The following is a 14,269-nucleotide window of genomic DNA, read 5'->3' on the forward strand; positions in this document are numbered from 1 at the left end:
ACCCAGCACTTGGCCTTGTTGAACCTCACACCATTGGTTTTGGTCCATCAACACGGCCTGTCCAGATCCCTCTGCAGAGCCTTCCTGCCCTCCAGCAGATCAATACTGTCACTCAGCTTGGTGTCACCTGCAAACTGACTGAGGGTGCACTCAATGCCCTCATCCAGATCATCAATAAAGATACTAATCAGGGCTGGCCCCTACACTGAGCCAGCCTCAGATGGACATAACTCCTTTCAGCACCACTCCCTTTGCCCAGCCACCCACAGTTCTTTACCCAGCCAAGTGTCCCTCCATCCAAGCCCTGAGCAGCCAGTTTGTCCATAATTATGCTGTCAGAAATTATGTCAAAAGCTTTACTGAAGTCCAGGTAGACAACATACACAGCCTTTCCACCATTCACTAAGCTGGACACCCTGTCATGAAAGAAGATCAGGTTCTCAAGCAGGAACTGCCTTTCCCAAACCCATCTATCTGATGCCCTGGTTGTCCTGTATGCCCTGCATGATGGCAGTCAGGATGATCTATTCCATGACTTTCCCCAACACTGACAGGGAAGGTCAGCGTTGCTGACCTTTGCTGACAGACCTGCAATTCCCTAGATTCTCCTTCTGGCCCTTTTGTAGACAGCCATCACACCTACAAACCTCCAGTCACCTGGTACCTCCCAGGTTAACCAGGACTGCTGGAAAATGATGGAAAGTCTCAGTGAGCACATTCACCAGTTCTCTCAGTACCTTGGGATGGCTCCCATCTGATCCCATACAACTGTGTGAGTCCAAGTAGTGTGGCAGGTCAGTGACCAGCTCCCCCAAAATGTAGAGGCTTTATACTGCTTCACGTCCTTTGTTTTCCAGCTCAGAGTGCTCAGTACCTGAGGAACAACTGGTCTGACCATAAAAGACTAAGGCAAAGAAGATATTAGGTACTTCAGCTTTTTTCATGTCTTTTGTCACTATGTTTCCCCCTGCCTCCAAAGAAGGATGGACAACTTCCTTAAGCCCTCCTTTCGTTATTAATGTATTTATAGAAGCACTGTTTACTGTCTTCTGTGGCAGCAGCCAAACTAAGTTGGACTTTGGCTCTTCTGATACTCTCCCTACATAACCTCATGATATCCTTGTAGTCCTGCTGAGTGTGCTACGTTCGCATTAATGATTTACTGAATAGTTAAGCTTTTTCCCCTGCACAAAGTTTCTGCCTAGTGGAATATGATGTCATGGACATTTAATCCATTTTGTGCTTTCAGATTCATCAACTTCCAGCTGCAGGGACCCTCCACTATTGCTTCAACACTTTTTCTGCTGCTACAGTGTGTCAGCTGTATCAGTAGTCATATTAGGGTTGTTTAATGATATGGGTTGTTCAGAAATGCATATTAAAAAGACAGAAGCCTTGGTGTCACAAGGGAACATGGCAGAAGTTCTGGTGTTTTGTTTTGACCTATTCTCAGCCTCTGATAACATGTCACAACAATAATCATAGTTACTTGTGATGTCTTAGGAAGGATGGGGAAAAAATAGCACTACTCTGTGCAAGCTGCAGCTGTAGTACTTTGTAGTAAACTTGGCCCTTGCAGAAGGGCAGCAGAAACTGTTTCATGAATGCTTCTGTTCTTAGGGTTTCAAGAAGACATTAGTTGAAAGGAACAGAAATGAAGCAAGTACATGCAGGGATATGTGCAGCCAATCCCACAGCTTTTAAAACCACATGTGAGACCACTAACGCTGCTGCTTGGTAAATGCTGGGAAGCTGCCCTGCTGGCAGCAATTTCCAATATTAACTGAGACACACAGATAGGCTACAAGTGTCCTGCACTTGTGTAATGAAAGGTGGCTCCATCCAGTAACAACCAGCAGCCATGGGTTATCTGTTCTGGCCTGACCTACTCCATGATCATGACCTCCATGTTTCTCTTCAAACTCTCTTGGCCAGCTTCTCACACAGATTTATTCTGTTCCCAGGGGATTCACAGAAATTTGCCTCCTTCTCCTTTCCCTCCTCAGAAACCCTCTTGTAAGTTGGAGAAATACCAAAGTGAGGAAGACAAAAAGCCATTAAGTAGTAGTGCTTAATGGAATAAAATTACCAATAAATGCCAGTATTTAGGAAGTAACTTCTGCCTAAGCAAACAGCATTGTTTACTGCATGTGCTTAAAATATTCACACCCTCTTCTTCCTTTACTCAGGGGATTTTTCTCTCCATTAGAAGTCAGCAGATGAGAGCAAAGAAAAGGCTATAATTACTGCAGTGAGACTTCCTCAGCTCAGTTCCTAATAGTAAGTGCATGTACACACACATGCACACACTAGGCCTCAAGTGTTATCAAGCTCTTATGGGACAGAAAGGTCTGCTTCATAATGGCACTTGCTCAAAACATACAGAGCTATTACTTGCCTCTGAAATAATGGCAAATATCATCAATACAAGAATCCAAAACTACAGTGTATAAGAAGTATTTAACCAAAACGAAGTGAAAAGTGAAAAATGTTAGAACAAAATACAGCTTGAAGTTTCCTTACACTATGAGTTTTCAACAAAGTCAATCTTTGTATCATCCACACACAAATCTTGTGACTAAAAAAGGAATACATCTTGCCCATAATTAAATTTAACTGACAATAATATATCATCTTATTTACAGGAAAAGTAGGGAGACCTGTATATCGATGGGCTGTTTAATCCCATTTTTAAAATCTGTACTGTAGAATAGCAGTAACACATCAATAAAGTAGATTAAGAATCATCCATCCAACAGATCTCCATAAAAGTAACCAAAGAGAAATTACTGCTGCTTGGAAAGGCTCCTGGTGGATTTATGAAGTGTCATTGGCATATTTACTCACAAGTAAATACAGCTCACTGCAGAGTAAATTTCCAAACAGCCAAAGATCAGTAAGAGAGGAAAATGACAACAGCAAAAGTCACGAGGATCCATCTGATGTATGCTGTAGTATGTAATAACAAGGTACATCTCAAAGGTAACAAAAAGTCAAACAGTCTTGAAAGTTGCACTTTATACTTTCCTGTTTTGAAAACATACCTGTTATTCATAAATTTGGGGTTGCACAGAACTGAGAGGCAACTTCATAGGTAAGATAAGCAACACCAGATATAAAAAATAATCTTTTTGATATATATGAATGCAAAACTAAAATCACTATCTTTTAGAGAACATAAAGCACTGAGGGAAGAACATGTAAATCTGCACCATTTTGAGAAGGATTACAATCAATCTTGGCTTCAATGTTTCAAGAAATACATGTGTAAATGAACCTTGTTGTCAGTACAAAATGCTGTCTTCATCTTTTGATAGTTCAGATCTTGAAAGGCTCATTTCAGCCTAGCCATAACCCTTCTCACTCCCCACAATGACTCACACAGACACCTGGATTAGCCCTTCACATAACCCTTTCTCCCACATCTGCTTGTATGGCTCTCATGTCAGACCATCCCCTCTCAATAAAAGCACTTTGTGCTTCAGCCACTGCTTCATGACTTCCATGCTCAAAGGTCTGCTCACAGACTTCTGGGTTCAACTAATGCTTCTCCAAGAGACAAGGACATTCATTTGGGTTTTTGTCCCCCTTTAATCATCTTTCAGTTTCCCAAGGCCCTAAACACTGCTCAGGCAGATAGAAATATGTTCCATTACTTTAAACAAGGCTAATAGGGAAGTTTGCTTCTAGACATCTCTGATACATACCATATCTGAAAGTACCATATTGAAAGCCATTGAAAATATCAAACTTGCCAACAGTATGAAAGTCACTAATGTTTAATGCTAGAACATAAAGTTCAAAGAATGGCTTAATGTTATCCACTGCTTAAATAATGCTGGAATTAGCTTATATTTCTATCATTGAAACCTGCAGGTCTGTTTGGCTAAATACAGTACTATTGCTTTTTCCTTAATGTATTTGAAAGGGCAATGCTACAATCTTTTGACAGAAATACAGAAAAATAATGCAGGCTCTTTTTATAATTTTATAATGAACTACATCCTGGTTTACACTTTCCTCCAACTTACTGCTCCAGGAACAACCATACAAGAGTCGCCACTGTCAAGAGAAGGCATCACTCCTCAGCCAAAAAAAGAGACATTTGAAAGGCATGGACATAAAAGGCAGAAAAAAGACTTGCATAAATAACATTTTGCTTTTCACAATGCACAAGAATAATTTTAGAAGACTGACTTCTGATAATGGATTGCTTGGTGCCAGCAGTATGCATGAAAAATACACATATCCTCTATTTTACTACTTTTAGCTTCACAACTCCCATTCTACTTCTGCCCTTTTTTCCTTTGCCTGGTCCTCAGCTACATTTATGTTATACTAAATACAGTACACTGCCAGAAGTTCAAAAACCTACTTACAGGAATCATCCAGTTGGCCAGGTCACCGTACTTAGACACCTGCATAGCTCCAAGCATCGTCAAATCAACATGGCCTCTGGTAACAGAAAGTGTGTAATTAGCATATCATGTTCAAGTAACAGCCCACAAATCTTAACAAGCTTTTGTTCATGCTCATTACATAAATTTTAAAATGGTGGCATTTGACAAATGTAGCAACTGTTTGTAACACATGTAGTTGGGTTTTTTTTTCCCCCTAGATGTATCACTGATGCAAATGTCTCTCTTTATGCCTACCGAGCCTCAGAAACGTTCCTACTTTTGTCTGGTTTGGTTAATTGCATGTGCAGTCAATCATCTCTGAACTCGTACTTTTTAGTGCACTCCTTAACATATTTACATGCACCCATTATCTTTTCAGAGCCATTAGGATTTAGTGTTTGTTTGCATCCAAACTCCTTTCCAAAAAACAAACAAAAAACAGGTGCAGATGTTGAATTTCCATTAAGGAGGTGGAATGAGGATCACAATTGCAAGCTGAGCAAAGAAAATACACTGAGTGCAAGTACAGATTAGATACTTGGAAATGACCAAAAAATAGTAGTTAAAATGTCATTACAAATGTGTTTATAGATGGCCAGGTGGTGGTAGGCACAAACATCACCATGGTATCTATTAGTGCAGTGTTTTTTTACTTCCAATAGCTAGATTTAACCCTCTGTAAACCATAACTGATTAAGTCCATGATAATTTTACAGGTTGTTAAATGCTAACCACATTTGGAAGAAATACTTGTGAGTTCTGCCACTGATGCAGTTTATTCTTTTCCTGTTTCAAAAAGATCAGAGTTTGTGTTGTTACATACCCTCTTATCATTGCAAATGATTCATCGCTAGAGAAATAGGAAGAACCTGGAAGAACAGTGACTGTCTCCTTACCTGTAAAAGAAACAAGATACAGTATGCATTTTGTTTCTTTTACAAATGAAGTCACAGCTATTTACCAAGAAATAAGAGGTTTTTATAAAATTTCTTTGGATTCAGTACAGCTACAGCCTGGTTACACTTACAACATCCCATGTAAACCTAATCAATCCTATTGAATTGTGAAGCAGTTTGTTAGAGTTTCTAATGATAGGCTTGCCTGCTGTTTGACCACCAGCAGTTCCAGGCAAGCACCAGGAACACCAGAATGTAGGAAATATCTATAGACTTTAGCTTTCTGCTCCATTTACAGAAAAAGTGAGAAGTAACTGTCTTTTGAAACAGAGGAAGATAAAGCCTTCAGGACACAGAGAGGCTGCAAAGAAAAGCAAGCAGATCAGATTGAACTGTTTATAGTACTAATGATGAAAAATACAAAAAAATAAATGACAGGTCTAGTCTATTCTTGCTTTTTTTAAGGGGCACAAGAAAATGTGCTTCTGTGTTCTGTACTTTGCTCTGAACAATGCTTGATGCAAGCAATGGAGCACACCTGGAAATGTCTTTATTTTGACTCTGTTCAGAGCCCTTCTCTTCCTCTTCTGCCTGCTCTTTGAATCAGTCTAAGCAACAAACATTTACAGAGGGTGCCTCTGATAAGTCAGAAGAAACACAGATGAAAATGAAATTATAAAAGAAGCATGGTAAACTTGAGAGAGGAAAAAAAAAAAAACCAAAATATTTTAGCAAGATGTGACATACTGTAATACCAAAGGGGAAGGGGAATGATGCATCATTAAACAGTTTCCAGAAAACAGAGGAAAAAAGACAATGAGATTAACTAAGAGAATGGGAAAAGGGAAAGAAACTTTAATTAGAGATCTAAGATATGTGCTTTAATTACTGAACTCATCTGAGGCATATTTTATGCCATTTGTATGGAAATTAAATGGAATAGTATAGAATTAAGGTCATACAAGTGGTCATGCACACTTCTCAAGAATTCACCATGCTAACACTCAGACCTGCTGAGACAGCCTGAATTATCTTTCCCTACAGGACAGCCACCCAAAGCAGTGAGAGAGAAAATAGGGTTTCCAGGCAGCGACATGGAGAGAGAAGCCCAGGATAAGGTGACAAGGTAATGATGAGAAGAAAGACACACAGGCTTAGAACCACAGAATAATGTAAAAAGAGCACCACATTACCCACTTCTTAAAATGCTCTCAGGAGGTCAGTACTTTAAAATATTTCTGCTGTAATACAGTAGTCTACCTTTCAGTTGCAGTCAAGATATCCTTCATGTGAGACATTAAAAAAATGAAACAAACAGAAAAACCCACACATATTTCAGAGCATCACAATTACATTTGCATAGAGAAATCTGGCAAAAGCCCAAAACAGGTATATGTTTTAAAAACTTTGACCTGGACTTTGGGGCTGAGGGATCATTCCAGCTAATGAATAAGAACAAGATTAATTTCTATTTCTATGCAATTCAGCTTCTGTTTTCTTCACATGGTTTTACATATTTGATTGGAAAGCACCTAGAACGGTCCTAATCCAACCATGTGAATGTTTCAGCAATTATAGAAATAATTATATTGGTGGTAGGTCTGATGTTTGTCTATCCCATGTCCTGTTTACGGCAGCTTCAGAGGGACATGTGAAGCTGCTTAACGTCAAATTAACAATAGTACAATAATCTAATTTTCTTGTTGCATTCTGACCTGTTATGTTAGCTTCATGTCTTCCAGATTGAATCTTAAAAAATATTTATCAACTACAAATAACAATTCAAGACCATCTCAATTTCCATGTTAACGCAAAATTTTTTTCAGAGAATTTATTAAGTTCTTGGATATTTTTTCACTGTCGCTCTGTTAATATGTTCATTTTTCATATGCACCCATATTAAAACTTAAGTTCTAATATGCATACATATAATTTCACTCATAGTATTTTTTTCTTCTAAATATTTTTTTTCTTCCAGTGAATCCTCTGACATATTCCTTCATGCAGTTCTTGAAACAATTACATATATACTGGTGAAATGCCAGACTCAATTTCTTAAATAATTTTTTATTTCAAACCAGAAAATGGCCTCAGATAACTCCACATTTAAAATACAGTAACAGAGGCAATTACCTAGTGCTATGATAAGCATCATTTAGCTGAGCCAAGCAGCAAATGTTTCAAGTCAGTGAACAACTGCTGGACTGATATGAAATTAAAATTATTTTATGTCAGTGCTTTATCTCCTTTGACTTTTCAGAGTTTAATTGTACTTGCTAACAGCCATTGAGAAAAGTACTCTCTGTATAAATACATATGTAGACACCCATACATGTATTTGTATGTATGCATGTGTATATTTGAATAAAAAAAATGAAATGTGTATCTTTTCCATATGAAAAAACAAGTCTAAAATGTCAGATCTACAACCAATACCATTAATATCAATGACAAAGTCACAAGGCCTATTTCTATTTGTCACAATGCAATATTTAAGTGTATCTTTACATGGAGACAGAAAATGTACACAGGCACAACTTTTCCATGTACAAAATAGAAATCAGATGGGTGCACTAAATTATAAGAAACTTACATTTTTATATTGAATAGCATCTTCTGAGGTGAAATGCCCTAAAGCAGCTGGGCAACAACAGTATGTGAGAATTGCCATTCCCTGCTAAAAGTGGCAAAAGCAGCTGCCCACAGCAGTGCCCTTGGTGTGCCAGATGCCAGCTGGGCAGCTCTTTCCCCCTGCCTTGGCTACCACTCCCTCTCTGAATGCAAATGACTTATATTCCTGGCTGGGAATAAACCAAGCCATTATACACAGGATGTTTTAAAACATGTCCCAAACATAAATCATTGAAAACCATTTTCTAGAAGACTCAAGGAAAAGCAGCAGGAAAATAAACCCATATTCCCTTACAGGCTGCTCAAAACAGTCTCACTTCTGAAAAGGATGATTTAACCATTTACTGATGGGCCTGGAAGACAGACTCTCCCCAAAGAAGAAGACTATCACTTAAAACAAGACAAATGCATTAATATTTATTATCAAATAAAACAGGTCTCTAGATTCAAATACTGTATCAAAAGAAAAATTTTAAATTAACATGGTTATTCTTTTTCCATTAATTAAATTTAATTGAAGTATTTACCTGCATTAATCAGATCTGGATCTACTTCATTTTCAAGTGGATAGGGACCCTGACAACAATACAGATGTATGTTAAGCTTTAGAATAAAATATCTCTAAAATACAATAATTGCCATATTATTTCCAATGCTTATTACCAAAACCAGATCAGGGTAGACATGTATTTTTTAATCTTATTAAATCAGAATTCTATTTTTTACCAGAAAAACATCCTGACATTACAAGCCACAGTTTATATCGAGTAACATATCAGGTCCTTTGGACTTATTGTTCAAGGATGTTAGCATAACAAAACAATCATGAAGTGAGAAGTTTGTTTGATTTGGGTTTCTTTTTTTTCTTAATCAAAGTGACAGACATTTTTCAAAAAAAGGTCATAACTGCAACTTCATAAAGTTATATGACAGTAAAAATAATATTCACTTTAAGCTTTATTTAAAAATATGTTTGCTAAGGTTTATAATGCTTAGTCTTGCAAATTCCTGATGGTTTGAGTCCAGAAACTTAAGGACATCCTTAGCAAAGTAGCACCATAAACATAAAATGAGCATTTCCTAGAAAACTTCTCTGCAGGAGAGTGAGAATTATATGATGACATAATATAGCATATATATTTTTAGCAATATCATAATCAAGTTGGAGGCACACAGGAAATAAAACCCAGCCACAGCAAAATAAAAACACTACAATAACTGATCAAGATATATTCTTACCAAACCCAGGACTCCATTTTCACTCTGTAAGTGAACAGTTATGTCTGGACTGATGAAATTACTGGCCAACAGTGGGATTCCAATACCCAGATTAGCTGAAAAAAGGTGGTTAAGGCAGAAACACTTATTGCAAACTAGTAAATTTTTAAAAAATTATTACTATACTATGAGTAGATTAGAACTGTTCCACTCACAAGCACTTTTGTTTTTACTTAAATACCTCATATTTGTGATGAATTATTTTGCCATTTGGACTGTCTAATTGCATTCTGTCAAATCCTATATATGATAAAAATATCAATGTGCAACTTCTACTTCAATTGGGTATTAATAAAATGAGAGCACCTCAGAGTCCGGTAAAGACAATGAGCACGTTAATCAACCTGTTCTAAACAAACCAGATGGGTTTCTTATTCTATTTAGCAATCACTTCAACCTATAGCACATCTGAAGGATACCATACATGCCATCCTCAAACTCTAATGCAGCCCGTTTGATGATCCTCTCCCTTACATTGTCTCCTTTTTTTTGTTTGGCTGTTGAGTCTTCAGGCTTTCGGATTGATAAGCGCTGCAAAATAAGAAGTAATCATAAGTAAAGATTAGAATCCAGATTCTTGCTTCTCAAGACACAAAAGCTTGATTTGTGATTGCACTGAGATACTTGATCTAAGAATAAAGTTATTTATTCATCTTCTACAAAAAACCTGACCTTTTATTTTATGCATTCAAGCTTAGCTAAGCCAATGGAGTCATCAAATATTGCCAGCGACACCCTTAGAGCAAAATATTATTTCTTTGTCTGTATTGCCAAGCCTGATACATAGAGAAGTGGCGAAGAAGGCACCAAACACTAGTGCAAATACTAGCAAGTCTCAGATTCATTACCCCAGAGATACTTAAATAGATTTGTAAAATGTCAGCCAAAAATACAAATACTGCTCTCTTTCTGCATTCGTTCAATTCAATGAGCTGTTCTAGATTTATAAGGATGAAACAGACAAATGCCATTCATCTAAAGATACTGGGGAGCTAAGAATCAAAATTTTCAAACATAACACTCTATAATCTTGCACACCCCATGAATTTGTTTCCTAGTATTTTCTCATCTTAAGTTCATGTTTTGTAAATCACCTGCAGGTGAAAATGCCATGACATTTAAGAAGTTCGTAACATCTTTCTTTTAAATTATTGTCTACATAAATTATGTTCTTTGCACATCTCTCCTATGCATGTAAAATTCATCTGGAAAACATCATGTCCTGCACCCCCATATGTCTTCCTATCTTCTCCTACTTCAGGCTACAATTAACACATCAGAAAAAATTATCCTGTTACTTTTCATCACCACAAAAGAATTTTTGCAGAGTCACTTTCTCCTTAGGCAGTCAGAAACAGTCAATATAAATCCTTTTGAATTTCCCATCACCTTCCTTTTTATGCCTTGGCTATTTTCCCTAGAATTGCTTAGCTTGTGGATTGATAAAGTAGGAACACTTACAGAGGGTTTCTATACAGCAAAGAGAAGGCTGGATAGAAATTACAGCTGGTGCTAGAGAAACCACTTCTAAGCCATATTAGGCAGGAACTGCTATTTAAAGCCAGTAAGAATTATGACAGACTAGCTTCTCTTTGTTTCTTTATTTCTTATATTCTTCATCTTCCCTCACCACTTACCATACCCACTGCTTTTCTGCATACAGCCAGTTGATTTATAAAATTTAACAGAAGAGTAAATAAATCTGCCATTTCCTTTCTATACCCAGCAAGAGTTGCCACTGCCAGAATTACAAAATTGCATAATCAAAATTAATCTCTGTTACAATTTTGCTTGGCAGTTTATAATAGCTTTCTCCCTCACCCCTGCCCCCTTTTTTTCCTGAAGCATATAGGGAAGGGGGCAGATGACTAGGTAGGTATTCACCAGGTATTCAGTAGGTATTGACTAAATAGATATTCACTTATGCAGCCAAGATGCAGCAGAAGCAACGTTTAATAAATGAAAAATTATTTCTGTCATAAAAGGTAAAAAGCTTTTCTGGGAGATAATGCAGCCATTCAGAAGAAGAAAACAGGCCATTAATTGCAATCTGACCCAACACAACCAGAGGGAAAAAAAAAGGTTTGACACATCTGTTTGCAGTCAATTACTCAACACCATGCAAGATGCTTTTGCAGAATGAACAGACGGCATTAAAAAAAGAGCTTCTTAACCTTAGCATTCACAAAAGAGAATGCTCAGAGAAAAGGCCTTGTACTACTTCCTAGGACTCGTGCTTTGATTTTAATAACAGAAGTTTAATTATTAAAATTCCTTTCTGCACTTTTTTTCTCACAGATTTTTTCTCCTTGTGTCATATATCTTCCCTTCTACCAGTTTATCTAACAAACAATTCCCACCTCCAGACTACAGAGACACAGAAGAAATACAGAATTTTCAACTGCACATTAAAAGCATTGTCACATCACCAAAATGAATATAGGGACATAGCCTGAGTGTGGCAAAGTCATAGAAACAACAAAGAACAATTACATAATCATAATTTTATTGGGTGTTTTCAGTGGTGGAGTACTATTGCAGCAATTTTAATAGCTATTGACATTTTTTATTCAGACCAGAAAGGCCACCAGTTAGAAAAGTCCCTGATAAAAAGAAAAGGAACAAAGGTTTGCAGGACCTTTGCAACATATCGTAATTCAATGTACAGCACAAAAGGGACTGAGGCTGGCCCTACATGCCCACATCAAAAGCTGTCCAGTGGAAAAGAAAGTCAGATCCTTGTCTAAGTGTTCCCCTCGTCATATCTACAGCAGATGAACTGAGAGGGAAGGAGAATTTACTAGCATTTTCCACTAGATTTTCAACTGCAGTAAAGTCATCCAGGGCTACAGGCAGTTGCCCTAAATTATTCAGGACCTGAACCAGAGAGTCTGCAGTGTAAGAAAGAAGGCTCAATCCTCAGGCCCCCACTTAATTACATAAGTACTATCTAAGCTCCAGTTTTTAGCAAAACTTTATGGGTCTTTCTCACACTATTTTCTCAGTGCTAAGACTTGGTGGCTAGACTAAACACCATACAAATTTTAAATACACCCCAAGCTGAAATATGTTGTGACTGAGAAGCTCAGCTACTTACTTCAATTCTCTTCTCAAACTTCTCTCCTTGTAACAGACGATCAACATAGATTTTGGGAACATGAATGTCTTCTGGGGCAAATGCTCCTATATCAACAATTTCTTCTACCTACAGAGTAAAAAAGAAAAGGGAAAATATTTAGAAAAACATGTTCAATGAGAGGTTTTAATACCAATGAAGTTTTGAAATGAAACATAAAATTTACAGCAAATGATGTCAATAAAACTAATGAATATGACAAAATATATAGTCTTTAGAACAGGTTAACTTAGATGCTTATCTGCTCTCTTCTTTCAAAGTATATTTCTTTATAAAAAGTTGAAAGTAATTTATAATTTTACAGGCCCATTTGTATGGCCAACTTGAAGAAATAATACTGTGTATATCAGTTACATCAGAGTTGTTTGTAACTACCAAAAATTTCTGCCCAAACAGAGAAGAACAATATGCTGCTAACAAAATATAAAAATATAAAGCAGAAGTATTAATTTAGAGGATACAAACACAGAAGCTGAAACAAAAGTTTTCCATAGTGTACTCAAAACTAAAATAGAAAGCATTTGAACTGTAATAATGGGTTGCAAGAAAGAAGACAAAAGATGAAGATCTAGAAGTCCTTATAGTTAGTGAAACAGAGATTCAGCACAAAATGACACTCATCGACCTGTAGTAGATTTGAAATGTCACCTATCAGGAGGAGCCCAGACAATAGGGGTTTCCTTCCTTCTAGGCCTGAATTGGGGGTGATCTAGTTAGAGACCCTGCTACGGACAGATACCTGCAGCAAAGACTCTCAGCCATGGCTGGTGCTTTCCCTTAACAAGTCTGAGGTACACAGAGCACATCTCACTCTGCCACAAAACAGACCCTAATGTTAGTGTTGTTTGCAGTTGCACCCAGCCACAGAGAAAACACGAAATGTTAGCGCAATAGTCAAAGATAACATACAACAATCTACTACAAAGGACATAACAACGTACCCAAAGATCAAAAGACAATTTCCAAACTGCTGTATCACCAGGGATTCATTAAACTCTTAGCATTGCCCAAAGCTTAATAACTCCAAAACAAGACCTGGGGTATGGTAAGGATAAATCTCTGAACAGCTGTCACCAGTGAAACAACATTAAAGAATTTAAAACTCAGTTTGACAACCTACTGGACAATATGATCAATATTAAAATCTATAGCACATCTGATAGAAAATTACCTTCCTACGGTGCCTTGAAATGTGACAATAAACAAACAAAGAAACCAAACAATCCACCCTAAAAGCAGGAGAGGGAAAAGAAAAATTAATAACTAACGATCACAAAATCAGGTTCAGATGATCCCAAAAAACCCCCTAGTTAAAGAGATAGAAAGGATGTGCTGTGAAATCTGCAAGGCAAACATCCTACGCAAAAGGCAACAACAGCTACAGCAACACCAGCCTCAGTGCTCAAGGAGAACAGAGCCCACATCCAGAAAGCCCTTACCCACAAGATAAGGAGAGCCAATCAAATCAGGATCTTGAAAATTCTGATTTTTCATATTAAAAAATGCTAAAGTTTCATCCATCTCACTTGAAGTTTCCAATTTTATACATTCATTTTAAGATTAATATGGAGACCAAGTCAAACACCGGGTAAAATTAAAAAATCCTGAAGCACACAGCTGAAGCACACTGCACTTTTAGTGTAGTGACTACTGTCAGAACATCCTCAAAAGAGAGGAGAAGCAGGAGACAAGACTTTCCAATGAAGCAATAGGCAAGCAGATGATCTGCTACCAGCAGAATTCCCACATTCACTCTTTCTAATTAAATTTATCTTCACTTATCAGATGGAAAACTAGGCCTAGGGAATACTAATTGCTCCTGATTTGAACCTTCTCACAGAATAACTACATTTATTTGCTGCAGCAGCTGAGATTAAAAAACCAAAATCTTGGCACAATTCAACTAACTCAAACAGAATTATACTGTC

At 37.2% G+C, this 14,269-nt stretch overlaps 1 protein-coding gene across 1 annotated transcript in view; it reads right to left on the reverse strand.

The window, feature by feature from the left end:
- OXCT1 (3-oxoacid CoA-transferase 1) overlaps positions 1–14,269 on the reverse strand; it is an 81,972-nt gene that overhangs the window by 24,945 nt on the left and 42,758 nt on the right. The window contains exons 8-13 of the mRNA XM_066571434.1: positions 12,303–12,410; positions 9,625–9,736; positions 9,167–9,261; positions 8,455–8,503; positions 5,224–5,296; positions 4,380–4,455 (exon numbers count right to left, since the gene is read on the reverse strand). Coding sequence (XP_066427531.1) covers positions 4,380–4,455; positions 5,224–5,296; positions 8,455–8,503; positions 9,167–9,261; positions 9,625–9,736; positions 12,303–12,410 — 513 coding nt within the window. The remainder of the gene's footprint in view (positions 1–4,379; positions 4,456–5,223; positions 5,297–8,454; positions 8,504–9,166; positions 9,262–9,624; positions 9,737–12,302; positions 12,411–14,269) is intronic.

The sequence above is a fragment of the Molothrus aeneus genome, unplaced genomic scaffold (genome assembly GCF_037042795.1).
Source record: "Molothrus aeneus isolate 106 unplaced genomic scaffold, BPBGC_Maene_1.0 scaffold_526, whole genome shotgun sequence".
Taxonomy (NCBI): Eukaryota; Metazoa; Chordata; class Aves; order Passeriformes; family Icteridae; genus Molothrus; species Molothrus aeneus.